Below are 15,476 nucleotides of genomic sequence, written 5' to 3' on the forward strand. Positions count from 1 at the left end.
AGCTACACCCCTTTCGACGTCTGCGCCCTCCTGGTTGGGTGAGACATCGACTCAGAGCGTGAAGTTAGCCGAGGTTCGTCGACCGTCGGTCTATTAAGAAGTAGTTGTTCGACGGCCGTGACACAAAAGACCTCATCTTGACATACTACTTACATCCGACACATCCCTCATCATCGTTACCCCTGTTCACACCATCACATACACCCTTATCGTCATCTGGACCTGCCCGGATCCTTCGCAAGTGTCACGGCCGTCGAGCAACTTCTTCCTTATAGACCGACGGTCGACGAACCTCGGCTAACTTGACGCTTCTGAGTCGATGTCTCACCCAACCAGGAGGGCGCAGACGTCGAAAGGAGTGTAACTACGGCGTACTTCGGCGTAGTTACTCTAACTAAGGCTTTGTTCTATTGATGGCGATGTATCTCGATGTATAGCTATCTCTATTTGTCTTTTACTACTGACAACAATCAAGGATCGCTGAAGAACTTCAGCGATCTTCTCAGCTAATATTATCTACTCCTCCTAGACGTTCATCCAACCCTCTCGCGCTTTGACGTACTTCAACGCACTTCGTCCAACTTCCCCGAGCCCTCGGCCATCCTCTTCCTCCTTCGACTAACTCCGCCTAACATCGCCGCACTTCTGCTCCCATTGTCCCGTACTTTAGCCTAAACTCCGTCTAACTTCGCCGTACTTCTGCTCCCATTGTCCCTACTTAGACTAACTCCGCCTAACATCGCCGCACTTCTGCTCCCATTGTCCCTACTTAGCCTAACTCCGTCTAACTTCGCCGTACTTCTGCTCCCATTGTTCCTACTTAGCCTAACTCCGTCTAACTTCGCCGTACTTGGTGTCAGAAGTCCTGAGTTACGTGTAGAGTAAAAAGGTTAAGGCGTGATGGGGTTTTGATGGCCAAAGGAGGGTCATTGTTGGTGGAGTAATCGAGGTGTCGCGACGTAGTTCGTGACAGCAAGTCACTTTAGCCGTCCGACTATATCACAAGTCTACGGACAACATACTAACCGTCGTTGTCCGAGCTAACTAAACAATTGCAGTCCACCTGTCTTTGATTCATCGAGGTCTGCCAAGGACAGGACCGTGACAGTATGGTTTGACATCCGTACCTTCGATTATCCCAAGACATCCATGGATAAGGAGATAGTTTTCAATGGCAAGTTTCCAATCAAAGTAGTTGCTTTGACTCGATAGTACGGGTACAGATTTGAGACCGATCGTAGTCAAACGATCATGCGACATTGTGCTTTAAATTTAGCTTATGAATTGTATTACAATAATAGACTCTCGTAGAGGACTTATCGTACGCAAGACGTACACCAGAGGCCTCTACTGTGTACGCCACCAGCACGGACTGGATTTTATACGTCTACGAGGCGACGTCTACGTCACAACCGAAGCTGGACTGTCCTTATTCTACTACACCAGTACGGTGTGTCGTGTACGATTTGTCGTACGGTTCCCGATGTCTCGTCGGGTCGGTTTGTATGCACGTTCAAGTGCGTACGATCGGTGCGATATCTTCACTATATTCAGAGGTACTGAGACTTTTAATCTATTTGAAGTGTACGACAAATACAAATACGATGATGGTAAAGAATAACATCGAAGGCTACAGAATAAAATCGTATAACCAATCTGTACCGTTATGTGGTATTACTTACACAGTTTGTGACAAGTTGAAATAGAAACTTGCCTTAGTTATACACAGAGGTATGTGGACTTTCAACTGTTAATATTGAGATGATAATCCAGAGGGGGAAAAGAGCATACATCAATTCTACATGTCTCTATACTTATCACATTCCACTTACACGCAGTAAACCAGAGACAATCGAATCAAGTTCAGAGGATAAGTTGAAGGGAGAAATATTCCACGGAAGGGGTAATTACAGTATTTAATGGCGGTTTGGCCGTCCTGGACCAATCCTGGACCAATCCTATGGGCTAACAACTTTTGTCTCACGAAACCAGCTTACTGACCTGTTCCGAGCCACAACTCACCCTCTTCCGGTCGTTGCTCTATGGTATCTCGAGCTTCAACCGTTACACCGAGTGAATATATCGGCCTTTTGATAGGGGATGAATCAACTCACTCAGAGTTTTACCTCATCTTATTCTTACCCATTTCCGCACGGATCGCCTCAAACCCATGCGACGCTTGATCGTGTTGGCCGTATGGGGATAGTCCGTTTGGTTTTATCAATTCTACTCTAAAATTTTCCGCTGAAAACCCATTTCCGTTGATAGATGTGGAGTTTGAATTAAGTTGAAGAAGGCTAATAGGTTGGTAAATGGGGAATTTAACCAGTATCCATCTACTTGACTTACTCTCTTCTACTCCGACCATACTTACCCACCTCTATCATTGACAATATGTCTACCTCCATGTCCATGATTACTAGTCATCCCTACTGGAGGCGTGTTGATTACGAGATATACCCTTCGGATGGTCGTACAGTCACTAAGTGGGTCTTGGAAGGGATAGATGACTTGTCCTTCCCCTTTCTGATCACAGACGCAAAGATCTCGGTGCTTCTGGGTGAAATGGATAATGATGGGGAATGCCATCTGATATTTGCAACATCGGTCAGTTTGCTATGTCTTTTGTGGCTGAATGTTGACAATCACAGTTTGATGCAAATCGGAACAATCATGATGCAGAGACCACACCTGATTTAATCTGTTACATGAACACACCCCAGATTCAAAGCACAGCTAAATTGTACACAGACAGACCAAAAGAGGAGCTGAGTATGTTAGCGCCTCTGCGAATCAAGACTATCTTACCTGTACACAAGTACTCTATTGACCAAAAAGACTCGATGTTGACTGAAGTGGCTCTAACAGCTTGGCTCTGGTGTCGAGCAGTCCATCAAAGTCAATACATGAAGTGGCAGGCTATTACATACTGCTCTCGGCTATCTCACCAAAAGACGCGTACAAAGAAGCAATCTGACTCCCAACATGATACTCGAGTCACTCAAGCAGCAGTGACCGGAAGTGATTCGTTGCCAACGGATTCATTGTTTTTGACATGGCAATCGTGATTGCCTAATTCAAATGTTCGATTTTGTTCCTGTTATGTGCAGTGAAGGTATGCATACTTGCATAGTAGATGATGGAATGCATTGCATGAGAGAGAGATACATTCCCATTCCGCATCTCCTGGTCCGTCCGCATATGCTCCTTCAGTCAAAAACCAAGTCACACACTTAGAGGATCTCGTGGCCATATCATTCTCCTCGGATACGCACGCTCGGAGGTTTCGCTCTTTCAGTCGCAGGCGATTATCCGTAGTGGTGTACACAATCAGCCCCGAGGTCTTCACGTCTTCTCGCAATCGTAGCTTTCCTCTTGATAGTCCCGTAGGCGTATTTGTCTGCAGTATTGTATCGATAAGATGCTTGATCCCCCCCCCCCCCCCCCCCCCGTCCCCCCCGTGAGTAAGTAGATCAACACCGATTTAGTCTCCGCATCAACTTCTCTCGATCATCCTGAGTATCTTCGATCGGCTCGTCTCTCAGTCAGGTGAATGTCAGTATTGGGGAGGGCCCGCGGTACGATCGTGATGGTGCTAAAGACATGCAAAACAGCTCGCCAAAACGTGTGCAGCGAGATTCTTCCAAAGGACAGTAAAAGAATAGGTATTGCGGGAATGAGGCAAAAAGTGACTTGTGTATATAGTTTGAGAATGAAAATGGTGTATATCCCCAACTGCTGCCATCTCGAATGGAAATCACACAAACAACCCAGTCGAATAATTCAAACTTCCTCCTTCGTTTCTCTGTATTTCATCCGCTCAACTTTTCTACGTCCTCTCGCAGGTCCTCAATGTCAGGATCGGGGCTGTCTAGGCGTTCGACGTCGGAAATGTGGAATCGGTTTATGAGGCAGCCACGGGCGCAGCGGGTAGTTCACCAGTCACTGGTCCTTCCGCCTCGCCTGCGCCAATGTCACCGAGGTTGTGGAAGTCTGCCAATCAGCATCAGGCCCAAGTTGACTGTCACGTCATACAAGAGTATGGAGAGGACAAGGGATCGGAAAGGGTACGCCACAACCACTCACCCAGGATCTCACTATACATCATCACCTTCCATGTGTCCACTGGCAGGTCCGCATCGTTGAAAGACCAATCAAAGACTTCCGCGGCGACGGGTTCGTCGGAGGGATCGTGGTACGGGGCCAGATACTCATGGGAAAGCCCGTCGGCAGCTGAGACTCGGGTACGAGGATCGAAGACAAGCATCTTCTCCAGTAAATCAAGGGCTGGAATACATCAGCGCTGGCAAATATGGATCTATCGTGCCAGATCGCCTCCAACAGCGCGTGAACAGTGAGATGTGTGCCAGAAGGAGGCATACTCACAGATAGGGTCGGCATTCGGAAACTTCGAAGAAAATGGAACTTTTTCCCTTTTGGGCAAGCTTTGCACGAACCGCAGGGTCTACTCCGGTAAGCGAAAATCTAGTTGAGAGAATGATGTATCACAACTGACGTTTTCACTGGCGATAGTTTGTATGACATCGTCTGGTGGTGTGCCAAGGAGCTCGGTGATGATGGAAAATTGATTGACGTCTATGCATCAGCAACAATCAATCTGCAGCGTGTTCGTGACTGACGATCTTTCCCTGGGAAGAGGGGCTTTCCCTCTAACATCTCGGCGAAAATACAGCCTGTGCTCCAGATGTCGACTGTGCGCATCAGCACAGACTCTATGAATCGTGGTCGCGCATAGGATACTCACCGGCCACATCATACTTCTGCCAAGTTAACATAATCTCCGGGGCGCGGTAATATCGCGTAGAGACGTATCCCGTCATTTGAGGGTCTTGAATTCGGGCCAATCCAAAGTCGCAAATCTTCAAATCGCAATTCTCGTTGACGAGAATATTTGATGGTTTCAGGTCACGATGGACAACGCCGGCGGAGTGAACGTATTTGAGACCACGAAGGATTTGGTAAAGGAAGTACTGGATGAACTGTTTTTCAAGCGGGCGAGAGGTGAGCAGTCGGTGGAGATCGGTACCAAGCAGCTCTGTGACGAAGTATCTCATGGTCAGCATGGGGTCTCCTGGGGTAGCGACTGCGGACCGCCTCCGGTTGTGAAGCGGGAGAGAAGGGGGAAGAGGCGACACGCACATGTCTTCTAATGGTGATATGAAAATGTCGCTCAATGAGATGATCTGCAGATCAGTATGTGCACCTGAGAGATATTAAAGTATTGAACGACTGACATTCTCATGCCTCAGATGTTTAAGAAGCTTGAGCTCCCTATATGTCCGCTTGCTGAGTACAGGAGTGGAGAAAGGCTTCATGATCTTTTTGATAGCGACAGAGGTGTTGGAGAGTTGATCCTTTGCGGAACTGAAGGGTGTTAGCCACTTTCTGGAGAAGGGAGCTCGATGGGACACTTACCAGACGAGTCCGAATGCGCCCATACCGACCGGTTGAAGGTCTACATATCGCGTGGTTACCTCGAACACCTGTGTACATCAGCAATGGGTTGACTTATCACAGACCTGGCATCGCTGGGGAACAGAAGGAGTGAAGAAGGTGATAATGGGTGAGGTCTGGGAGGTAGTAGAAGACTTACTGTACCAAAGATGGAAAGCTTTACGAAATCCGCCATGATTTTACCAGAGACGGGCCACCAGGCTTTAAATCTGACAGTCTGGTGGGGGAACGAATACCAAGGTGGGTTTGTTATCAAGTTGGGATGAGTTTGTACATTGGGAGATGAGAAGCCAATGTTTTGTGAGAGCAGCATGAGTGAAAGTAGGGTTTGAGAATGTGGGAAAAGCGCGTAAAGAGGGGAAAGATGCGTGAGCTCTCTTCGCCACATCGTGCAGTAGTAAAAGGCTTACATGAAGATTATCAAAAGTGCCGTACTATTTGTCAATTGACAATTGACGACCTTGATGTTCCTTGAGATGGTTGACAAAGACTTGTGATATGTTTCTTGACTATTGAGAAAAAGGCTTTCGATGAGGTGAAAGAGACCCCGATGTAGGATAGACGCTTCGGGCGGCGGCGATCAGAGCGGAGCTCGTCCACACGGTCTGGGGAAGAGACAAAGGTGAGAGTGAGAACACCTGAGAAAGGACAGGTAGAGCTGGAAGGACTAACCCCCAGCGATGTACGTGTTTGGGTTGAAGAGATGAGAGGGGCTGATATGAGAAGATATGAGGAAAGATGATGGGAGGGTAGTGGGAAGGGTGTGTCTGTAATGGGTTGGAGGACGGCGTGGCAGACTGGGGTACAACTGCAACCGGAACTTCTATCCTCGGCGTTATACGATTGAATTCCCGATATTGGCAGTTTATCCACTTACGATAAGAAGAGTGAACCCTCAGGTTTTGGTGTGCCTCGAAGTGGGCATCGCTTGCACAGCGTGACACATGATCACTCAAGAACAGGCAAGCTAACGTCAGATGCAGATGCACGAGTCAAGCAGGATCATCCACCTCTACTCGCGATGACAAGTCTATCCGATGTCCATGTCCCACAACTTCTCTTCCTGATCTGTTCATTTGAAGTAAGGGTAATCCCTCTCCTGATTCATCTGAGTGACCTAAACCGAGCCATCCCGCTTTGAGACCGTTGGAGATGACCGTCTCTAGCACTCGTTCCAGTTTCTCACTCCTGGTCATTAGCCACTCCTCCTGTGACGTGCCACATGTAACGAGCTACCGGCCACGGGTCACCGGTCACGGACACACTGCCGAGAGAACGTTGATCACGATGTGCTTAAAACTCTCTCTGATGGTGTCACGGAATCGAGTGAGGTCATAGAGAGTCAAAGTAACATAGGGCGGTGATAGAAACGTGAAGAATTTACTGACCGCTCTCTCAAGTCATCCACTCCCTCCCTCCAAGTTGCACTCTCCAACAGCCCTCGTATACTTTTCACGTCTTCTTCCAAATTATCCAACCTCTCATGTACCTCATCCCGTCGTCTCGTCTCTTTCCGTGACGACCGCCATGTTTCACCCACTATCAATCCTGCGCCCACCAGAAAGAGAAATGATTCAGCTAGAAAAGTAGCTCCGTTTTGTATGGCACTATCCATCAGCATTTGCCCTTCCTTGTCAAGTCATCAGTTCAGAGGACCCTACACGTCCCATTGAGATAGATCACCCTGACCACGTGCCCCTTCACGGGATAGAGTGAAGGTAGGTTGTTAGCAGTAGTAGTTCTTATGAGACCGAGTAAGTACCGAAAACGGAGTAAAGCGAGTTCAATACAACTTACCGAACATCATTCAGAGGCTTGATATTCTTCGCTTCTTCATTCAACAACCCCAATCTCATCCTAGCTTCTGTTCTATGCATAGACTATTCCGTCAGCTCTATGTCTTTACTGAGAGAATGGCGAGTTTACCTGTGCAAGACCTATACAAACACTTCGAAATGTTGGATGTCTGATACTTCAGCTTCGACCACAACTGTGTATATCCTTCCCAGTTGCTTTTAATGTTGAACAACGAAATCGAGATTGTTCCGAAGACACATGCCTCCTTCCATGCAACAAGCAACATTACCTGGAGCGGCTTCCGAATGTTGGTGGAGGACGACCAAGGAAGGGGATACGGTGTTTTGTCACGAGTTGGTAAGGAAGTTCACTCACTCGGCCGCTTGATTCTTTATGGTGGTAGAAATTGGTTTCGCCAGTGTCTATTCATCAGCCCACCATACACATCCTTCTCCCTTCTCATCGCGTTTTCCAGCGTCTGTTCCAGAGGTTCGGACAATTTGAATGAGATAGAGGTCAAGCCGGACTCACCCGGATGGCCAAAGTCAGGATCTTAGCAGAAGCCATCCCTCTCTATATCCCACCCATTCAAACCTTCTTTCCTAGCTTTATTCCTCCGTTGTCGCAGCTCTTCTCAAACGCAGCGAAATGGCCATAGACGCTCGTTCCCCCGGCAACTCCAAGTCGGAGCCCCACCCAAACTTGATTAGGCGTGTCTATCTCACACGCCTATCTCGCTTACCGCCACCTGGAAGTCCTGCTTCGTACACGTTTCTAAAGGAAGATGTGACATCATACCCTCTCGTCGCTGGCCTCTGGCATCATGGGATGAAAAGAGGAAGGGGGCATCTTTTCAAGCTCCATATCTATCTTGTCATTCATTAAAGCGTTAGATCCGAATCAAGTTCAACAACATAAGAGAATCTGAGAAGAAATGGTATTTGTTAGAGTGGTCACCAGGTCTGTAGTCCGTGCTAGACCAACGGTGGTGAGTGTCCCTGTCCCCTCCACAACCCTCTCGAAGATAGCTGGACAATTCACCGGGGGACAGAGCTAGGACCGAGTAAGGTAATTAAATCAGAGACAAATCTCTGACGTCGGGGGGTATACACATCTCCTTCTTTGTTCAGAAAGAGGACGCTGACACGACAGAGACAATATGCCACCGTCCCGCCTACTGGAACACCTCCTAAAAGTGACAGTAAGTCGTCCCTTCACTCCTGTCCCGTACAATACACAATACTTGGGACACATCCAATACCAACAATTCGTTGGACGTTGAAGAGTTGTAAGAGAGCGAGGACCTAACCTCAGACACTCTTTTGTACGCCGCCGCGGCCGTAGGTCTGGCCGGCGTGGGTTACTACTTCTTCGCTGCTGGAGGAGATAATGTCGCCAAGGGTAGAGTGGCTCAAGCAGAAGGACACGCCAAGGGAGCGGTGAGCGTTTGGTTCTTCTTTCCTGCCCTTCAGTCTACTCCATGGCTTCGTCTGTTCGTCTAGCATCACGGAGTCTTGGTACTGGGTGTACTTGATGATGCAGGTCTCGTTAAGGTGGGCACGAAGGAGAATGGTTGCTTACTCTTAGGCTTCTGAGTTGAGCGGAGAAGCTAAAGGAGCATACAACGAAGCCAAAGGTGAAGTGAACAAAGCGCTCAAGTAGATCACCTCTTGCAAATAAGGAAGTATGAGGAGACAAGAGAGAGGAAGGGAAGAAATGGAGAACACACGATCTGTCAGTTTGTAAAGTGTGCATGATTGAAGAGATGGATGATATTTTGATCAACGCATTTCGATGCCCATCTCTTGGACGACACGACGTTGGACTTGGTCTTGCAGTACATTGACTTCTGCATTACTTAGTGAACTACATATCAGCCGCCAACTCATTCCATCATTTACGAAGGATGAAATGATCAAAAGTCGACAAGGATGTGAGAAGAAAGAGAGAATCAAGAACTCACCGATCCATGCTTCGATAGTTGAGACGATAGCATTTGCTCTGTCGTCCCGTTTTAGGATGCGTAAAGTCGTCAATCTACTAGTCAGAATTTTGACTCCCATATCCTGTATCTTAAACGGAAATACAAGAAAGTGTCACTTACCAACTCTACAGTCTCTACTAAATCCCCAGCTACATCTCTCACTATCTCACAAAAGTCGTTTTCATGAAATACCTTTCCCCCATTCTCGTCCATTTTCACACTCATCTCCCCTTCTTGTATCCTGCCACCGGCACTGACCGCCCCATGTTCTGATGATGCGGGGACTGACGAAATAGGAAGCCAGAATGACATGTCTTTGTAACACGGTGGATATTTTGAGTAAGGTTTGAACTGAGTGATTTGTCCAGGAGAAAATTGCGAGATGAATCTTGGATCTGTTGACCAGAAAAGTCGGATGTCAGGGATATCGAATAAAACCATTGCTATTCTTTCTAAACCTAATCCGAATGCCCAACCGGCTTTATGACCAACTCCTATTCATCAGCAGATGTATCGATAATTCTTCACATTCATCATGTATACCGAAACCCTTGAGAGGTCATGTTATCAATACAAAAAACCTAAACTCACTCGCTTGATCTAAAGTACGTTGCATGACAACTCCACAACCTAATAATTCTAACCATTCTCCATTCCACCAGACTTCCACTTCATAACTTGGAGTTGTAAAAGGGAAGAAAGCTTCTATCCATCTCACTCTTAATGGCTCACCCTCATGAGTCGCAGATTGTCCAAAAAGTCGAAATATGAGAGAATTCAGAGAATGTTTCAAGTGTTGTGTGATTTCAGCCGCATGAACAGGATCATGTTCTGATTGATAAGGATTATCAGGTCCGACCTTTGTTGGATCTTCAATGATAAGTGGACATTTCTTCAATTCCATAGACAACTTCCTGTTCAATTCCGGTAACACGTCCAGTTCATCTTGAGGCCAAATATGAGTTCCTTCCATTTGATGAAAGACTGGATAATGAGAAGAATCAATTTCATCTCGTCGATAAACGTCCGCAGTGAGTAACCATGAATTTAAATCTTTTCGATATGTTCCAACCTCATGGGCGCTTGTATGTGTTCGTAGCATGTATTCCTTGTTTAGGTAATACGAGTCTGTGAGAGCTCTTCCGGGATGATCTGAGGGAAAACCTAATTCGTCAAAGTTTTCATGAACGGTGACGACGGGAGAGGAGGGTATGATAGACTTGAATGTGGAGAAATGTGATTCTATTATTTGTCGAAGTATGGAAATGGGATGATTGGGTTGAGTGTGAAGTGAACGGGGTAATTTGGAGAGAATAGAGGGAGGAGTGTTGGAGTATGAATCTAGAGGATAGGTCTTGCCTTCTATGAGATAGGGCTGCTGAGGGGATATGGTGGATTGAGTACGACGTCTAAGTTGAGTGAGGGGAGAGGAGAGCGCTCGGGAAATGTATGGTGGTCGGAGGTTGGAGCAGCCCACAAAGACCGTCCGAGGTGACAGAAGGACCATGATGCTATGATCTGGTCCTCTACCTTCTGATCTCAGGCTTATGGCCGGCAGCTGGCAGCCGGTAGGAAGTGTAAAAGTCGAAGGGAAAAGTCGATTCAGAACAGTGAGTGAAGCGAGTGGGATTGGCTCCGAGTAGGAGTAACTCTGTCCGACCAACGGAATTTGTCCTCGTTTCCTCCATCCTCCCTTCCTTTTGCTTCAACTTTTCCATCATCAGATCGCACCTCGGTCCTTCTCCATATACACTTGATTTCCAAGTCGGTTAGTCAAAAATTAGAGAGTGGAGAGTAGGGCTGTGACAAAAATCAGACCCCTCAACGCCCTCAGTCCTATTTGCCTCACCTGGACGGCGTGGCATCATGAATCAAGATGATCCCGACAGCAATATGGACGACGAAATCATCGTCAAAACTCCTGCCAAGTAATTCACCCTTATTCAGTTGGAACAAATGCTGAGTGATATAGAAAATCAGTACCGATAAAAGATCCAGATTATTACTTTCATTTTTACTCTTCACTCCAAAACCAGTGCGTCATCTTATGATCAAAAGTTGAAGTCAACTGATGAAATCAGAGCTAATATGATTGGGGATACATCCAGGACGGGGACTTATAGAAAGGCTATACTTGGGAACTCAGAGGTGGCATTCAAAGATAAGTTGGTATTGGACGTTGGGGCAGGTGAGTTTGAGTGTCTCGCATCTTCCAACCATGAGAAGTCGTACGGTCCTTTGGATCCTCCGACATGAAGAAAAGGTTGCTTATATGATAGGATCTGGCATTCTGTCGTACATTTCTGCTCAAGCTGGAGCAAAGCATGTCATAGCTTTAGAAGCTTCTACCATGGCTGAGAAGATCTCAATTGTGAGTTCTTCTTTCCTCACTCGCTTCTTTGACAAAATGCCCATGCTCGTTACGCAAGTCGTGGGAATTCGCTGATCTTCAAGATAGTCAACGCTGCCAATCGGGGAAATTCGAATTGGCATTTGAAAGATCGAATACGTGTCGTAAAAGGTTTAGTGGAAGATGAAACTGTACAAAAACAAGTTTTGGAAAGTGGAAAAGTGGATACTATCGTTTCAGAACCTATAGGAGTTATGCTCTTACATGAACGTATGGTATGTCATTTTTCCATCATCACACCCTAAGATGATTTCTGTCAAAAAGCTAATCTTGACAGGTCGAATCATTCTTATTAGCTAGAGATTTGTTCTTGAAACCTGGAGGGCAAATGCTTCCTTCGTCTGGACAGATATACTTTTGTCCATTTACCGATGAGGCTATATATCATGAGACTGAGCAAAAGGTGTGTCAACTCATAGTTCCAAAGCCAGGTGATTGATGCCTATAGGCGCAGTTTTTCAACTCGACTTTGTTTGGTGAGTCAACAGTCAAATTTTCCACCGAGGATTTTTGATCCTAGGTACCGATTTCAGAGAATTGTACAACGCAGCAAGGGAAGAAGTCTTTGGTATGTTTTCTTTTTTGACTGTTGGGCTGAGGTAGAGAGGGGGCTGATCTTGACAGCTCAACCTGTGGTTGGCATGTTTCCACCTAATTCACTCCTCTCTATACCTTGCCCACCGGAGACATTCGATTTCTACACCTGCAATATATCCGACCTGTTGAAATTCTCTACGCCATTGGATTTTGTCGTTACGCGGACAGCTTTGATCCATGGGGTAAGTTCTATCTTTACCTTCACCACTAGTCTACAACTCCATCATTGATCATCTTTCCGAGTTGCCGTATTGATCTCTCCTTGACGGTCCTACCTCCATGTCGCAAATAGTCAGTAGAGCTATCAAACATTGTCGTTTGGAGCGATCATTTGGCCGAGTAGAGTGTCTTACCTGACTCCTCAGCTGGCATCATGGTTCGACCTCGACTTCTACCCTAATCCTTCCTCTTCCATTCCTCCTGCTGATTCTTCCTCCACAGAAGGCTGGGATTTCCCCGTTTCCTCATCTCCCGCTTCTTGGCTTTGGGGTACTCAAGATTCCGCTTTAAACCCACCTCCTACTCCCTCTGCTCCCATCAATGGTTTACACGTACGTTTATCCACAGGACCTAACGGTATGTTCTCATCCTCTATATCTCCCTCTGACTGACATTCCAGCTCCAAGGACTCATTGGCAGTACGTTCTACATTCATGTGTAAAATGTCAAATGTCAAGTGACTGATGGTATAGACAAACGAGGTTGATGTTACCTGAACCACTAGCCGTCAATAAAGGTGAAAGGGTGATAGGATCCGTTAACTTCCAAGTGAACGATTCTAGGTCTTATGATCTGACTGTGGAATTATACGTCGATAGACCGGGTTTGACAGCACAACCTAATCCTTTGTATAGAAAAGCGAATTATAATCTTCATCAACAATGTTTCAAGTGAGTGAGATTCGTCTACACAGACATAATTATCATTCCTCATACCTTGACCTCGGTATCAGAAGGAAGGAGAAACGAATTGATGTCGAGATTGAAAGAAGACTGATATAGATAGTTATTCTTATATCCCACCTGAACCCACTATCCCAATGTGAATGAAAGAACGAATTTTTTTATGACTAGGAATTATTGATTTCCTCATCTGCATTCTATCTTGCCATATGCATATCTTGTGTTCATAACCTACCATAGGTTCATCTCCTTACAATGTATGATACGGGTTCTTCACATTATCATACCTCTCGTATAACTACATGCCCGAACCTCCGAAATCCCCATGAAAGTCTTTACTGTTGTTCCTAGACTGAAGCTATGGTATATGAGGGGAGAAGTTGTCATAAATCCACCTTGACTACTAACTCATCTAATCCCCGCTCATCATCATCATTCCCCATGACCACAACTTTCATCCCTACACCCGCACACACACATCTCTCTCCCATTTCAGTCAAAAGTTTCGCACGGGCTTCCATACCCGTACAATGGAGCGGTAGAATATAAGCCGGCTTAGGATGTATTCTATTACTCAGAAAATCGATGGTTTCCGCTACTGGTTGTGAATGAGAAGGAACGAGATGAAAGCCTCCTACTACCATATGGATCGGTCTGTCGTGTCGTTTTATGGCTTCTATAATGACGTTACAGATTCCTGCGTGGCTACAACTAGCATGTCAGCGGCGGCCATTTGGCTGTAAGATCTTAGGTTCAAGGTTAAAGGAAGGAGTGTCGCTTCCATCTCAGAACCATTACTGATGTTGATAACTCATCTGTGGAGAAGGGAATGTCAGGGCTGATGGTTTTGTAGTATTGGGACTCGAGATAAGGGGGAGGGGCCTATAGGAAAGACTCACGGACTGAATATCACCAGTCCTTTACCTTTGACATCAACTGTAATGTATCGTTCGTCCATGATGAGCTATCCGTCAGTAAAACAAATTATACCACGATTCCCTCCTATATTCTAAGCTTGCCACGGCAAGTTTTACTTCCCCAATTACCATATCTACCAAAATTTACCTTCTATTGAAACCCTCAGTACGACTGCGAGGACGATGTCGTTTTGTGAGATGGGCCAACTCACCTCATCGGTAAACCACCCTTTATCCCCGTCCTCATCTACCCATCTAACCGCCCCCGGTATACCCTTCTCAAACCCTGTCACCCTCTCAACTTCCCCGCTCACCTCCACACCCGTCTTGTCAAAGTTCATCCCCAATACCTCGTGGGGTGAGTTGGCTTGAAAAACCATTCCGTTCAAACCTTTGATTTGATCAAATGTCGGATCAGGGTTGAGACATGCTATGGGTATATAAGTGGGAGGAGGGGCGATACCTCTTCTGATCGGACGATCTGGGTGGACGTCGACACGGAGGGGAAGATGATGAGGCGGACGAAGGGAAAGGACTTGGGGGATACCGCCTGAGTCTAGACTGGTCAGTTGGTGAGTCCCATGATTGTAATAATTGCTCAAACAAAGGTAGAGAAGATAGCGGGAACCGTCACTTAAACGTGTATCTGTTGGTAACAGAACAGATAAAAAGGAGGATCAGTCAGGAAGAAGGTGAGAGTAGTGATGGGTGAGTGACGCAGGGGAGTTGAAGGTGGGTGAGGACTTGAATTGAGGAACGATGACTTACGGTCGGAATGCCAATGTGATAATACCAAACAATCCAATTTATTTAGATCCACTTGCATAGCCTCGATATTTCTCTCGATAGTCTTACCATCCGGTCCAGCATCCAATAAGACCTGATGCTCTTTCCCATTGACCGTAGTTTTCTACTTTCCGTCAGCGGGACAAAGGTCATTTGATAGCTTACCAGCAAGATAGACAATCCATGAGCACCACAGCAATAATGTTCAAAGTCAATCAGTGGGACCTTGGTGAGTGGGTCTAGAGGAGCTCTTGGGAGGTGTTGAGGGAGTTCATGGCTGAAGCCTTCGGGAAGTTTGGAGAACCTAAAAATGTCAGTGTGTGTCTCGTGTACGAGCACAGAAGGAGTCAAGCCGCTTGTTAGCTATCTAGTAGAGAGAAACAAAGATGGGAATCACCATTCGATACCTAAGAGATCAACATGAACTCAGAGAAAGAAAAGGCCCGAGTGACTGACTGTTATCGACCAATATGAGAAATTCTAGCTTATCAACTTTGGTCAGAGAATGTCCTGGACCTAGCTTGGGAGGGTCAGACAAGCTCGGGATCGGTTCTTTGTATGGGTCCATTTTTCCCATCCGTCTATACTGGCTGAATTGTCTCAACGAG

At 46.4% G+C, this 15,476-nt stretch overlaps 6 protein-coding genes across 6 annotated transcripts; 2 read left to right on the forward strand and 4 right to left on the reverse strand.

Moving 5' to 3' along the window:
* Positions 1-3,588: 3,588 nt before the first annotated feature.
* TREMEDRAFT_57059 (uncharacterized protein) lies at positions 3,589-5,939 on the reverse strand. The gene is made up of 11 exons (XM_007004956.1): positions 5,886-5,939; positions 5,615-5,684; positions 5,437-5,504; positions 5,256-5,385; positions 5,161-5,204; positions 4,766-5,070; positions 4,641-4,712; positions 4,517-4,596; positions 4,387-4,465; positions 4,087-4,287; positions 3,589-3,993 (listed from the first exon to the last, which is right to left on the reverse strand). Exons 2-11 carry the CDS (start codon positions 5,648-5,650, stop codon positions 3,905-3,907), a joined length of 1,104 nt encoding a protein of 367 aa, XP_007005018.1. The 5' UTR covers positions 5,651-5,684; positions 5,886-5,939; the 3' UTR covers positions 3,589-3,904.
* A 528-nt stretch (positions 5,940-6,467) lies between these two features.
* On the reverse strand, positions 6,468-7,882 carry TREMEDRAFT_73990 (uncharacterized protein; the record flags this gene model as incomplete). Its single annotated transcript, XM_007005157.1, has 6 exons — positions 7,804-7,882; positions 7,648-7,694; positions 7,402-7,441; positions 7,273-7,355; positions 6,864-7,082; positions 6,468-6,663 (listed from the first exon to the last, which is right to left on the reverse strand). Exons 1-6 carry the CDS (start codon positions 7,837-7,839, stop codon positions 6,468-6,470), a joined length of 621 nt encoding a protein of 206 aa, XP_007005219.1. The 5' UTR covers positions 7,840-7,882.
* A 225-nt stretch (positions 7,883-8,107) lies between these two features.
* Positions 8,108-9,055, forward strand: TREMEDRAFT_73991 (uncharacterized protein). The gene is made up of 4 exons (XM_007005158.1): positions 8,108-8,260; positions 8,425-8,473; positions 8,587-8,711; positions 8,860-9,055. The coding sequence occupies exons 1-4, from the start codon at positions 8,207-8,209 to the stop codon at positions 8,932-8,934; spliced, it is 303 nt and encodes a 100-aa protein (XP_007005220.1). The 5' UTR covers positions 8,108-8,206; the 3' UTR covers positions 8,935-9,055.
* On the reverse strand, positions 9,054-10,763 carry TREMEDRAFT_68902 (uncharacterized protein; the record flags this gene model as incomplete). Its single annotated transcript, XM_007005130.1, has 5 exons — positions 9,054-9,138; positions 9,236-9,309; positions 9,377-9,750; positions 9,848-10,634; positions 10,734-10,763. 5 exons carry the CDS (start codon positions 10,761-10,763, stop codon positions 9,054-9,056), a joined length of 1,350 nt encoding a protein of 449 aa, XP_007005192.1.
* A 213-nt stretch (positions 10,764-10,976) lies between these two features.
* On the forward strand, positions 10,977-13,393 carry TREMEDRAFT_73992 (uncharacterized protein). Its single transcript, XM_007005159.1, has 13 exons — positions 10,977-11,184; positions 11,229-11,291; positions 11,338-11,444; positions 11,536-11,627; positions 11,711-11,881; positions 11,944-12,069; positions 12,115-12,142; positions 12,187-12,234; positions 12,291-12,445; positions 12,629-12,839; positions 12,883-12,901; positions 12,956-13,153; positions 13,269-13,393. The coding sequence occupies exons 1-13, from the start codon at positions 11,123-11,125 to the stop codon at positions 13,306-13,308; spliced, it is 1,320 nt and encodes a 439-aa protein (XP_007005221.1). The 5' UTR covers positions 10,977-11,122; the 3' UTR covers positions 13,309-13,393.
* A 155-nt stretch (positions 13,394-13,548) lies between these two features.
* Positions 13,549-15,436, reverse strand: TREMEDRAFT_62716 (uncharacterized protein; the record flags this gene model as incomplete). Its single annotated transcript, XM_007005017.1, has 7 exons — positions 13,549-13,876; positions 14,065-14,129; positions 14,295-14,638; positions 14,851-14,992; positions 15,034-15,172; positions 15,266-15,275; positions 15,325-15,436. The coding sequence occupies 7 exons, from the start codon at positions 15,434-15,436 to the stop codon at positions 13,549-13,551; spliced, it is 1,140 nt and encodes a 379-aa protein (XP_007005079.1).
* Between the last annotated feature and the right edge of the window lie 40 nt (positions 15,437-15,476).

The sequence above is a fragment of the Tremella mesenterica genome (assembly GCF_000271645.1).
Source record: "Tremella mesenterica DSM 1558 unplaced genomic scaffold TREMEscaffold_6, whole genome shotgun sequence".
Lineage (NCBI taxonomy): Eukaryota > Fungi > Basidiomycota > Tremellomycetes > Tremellales > Tremellaceae > Tremella > Tremella mesenterica.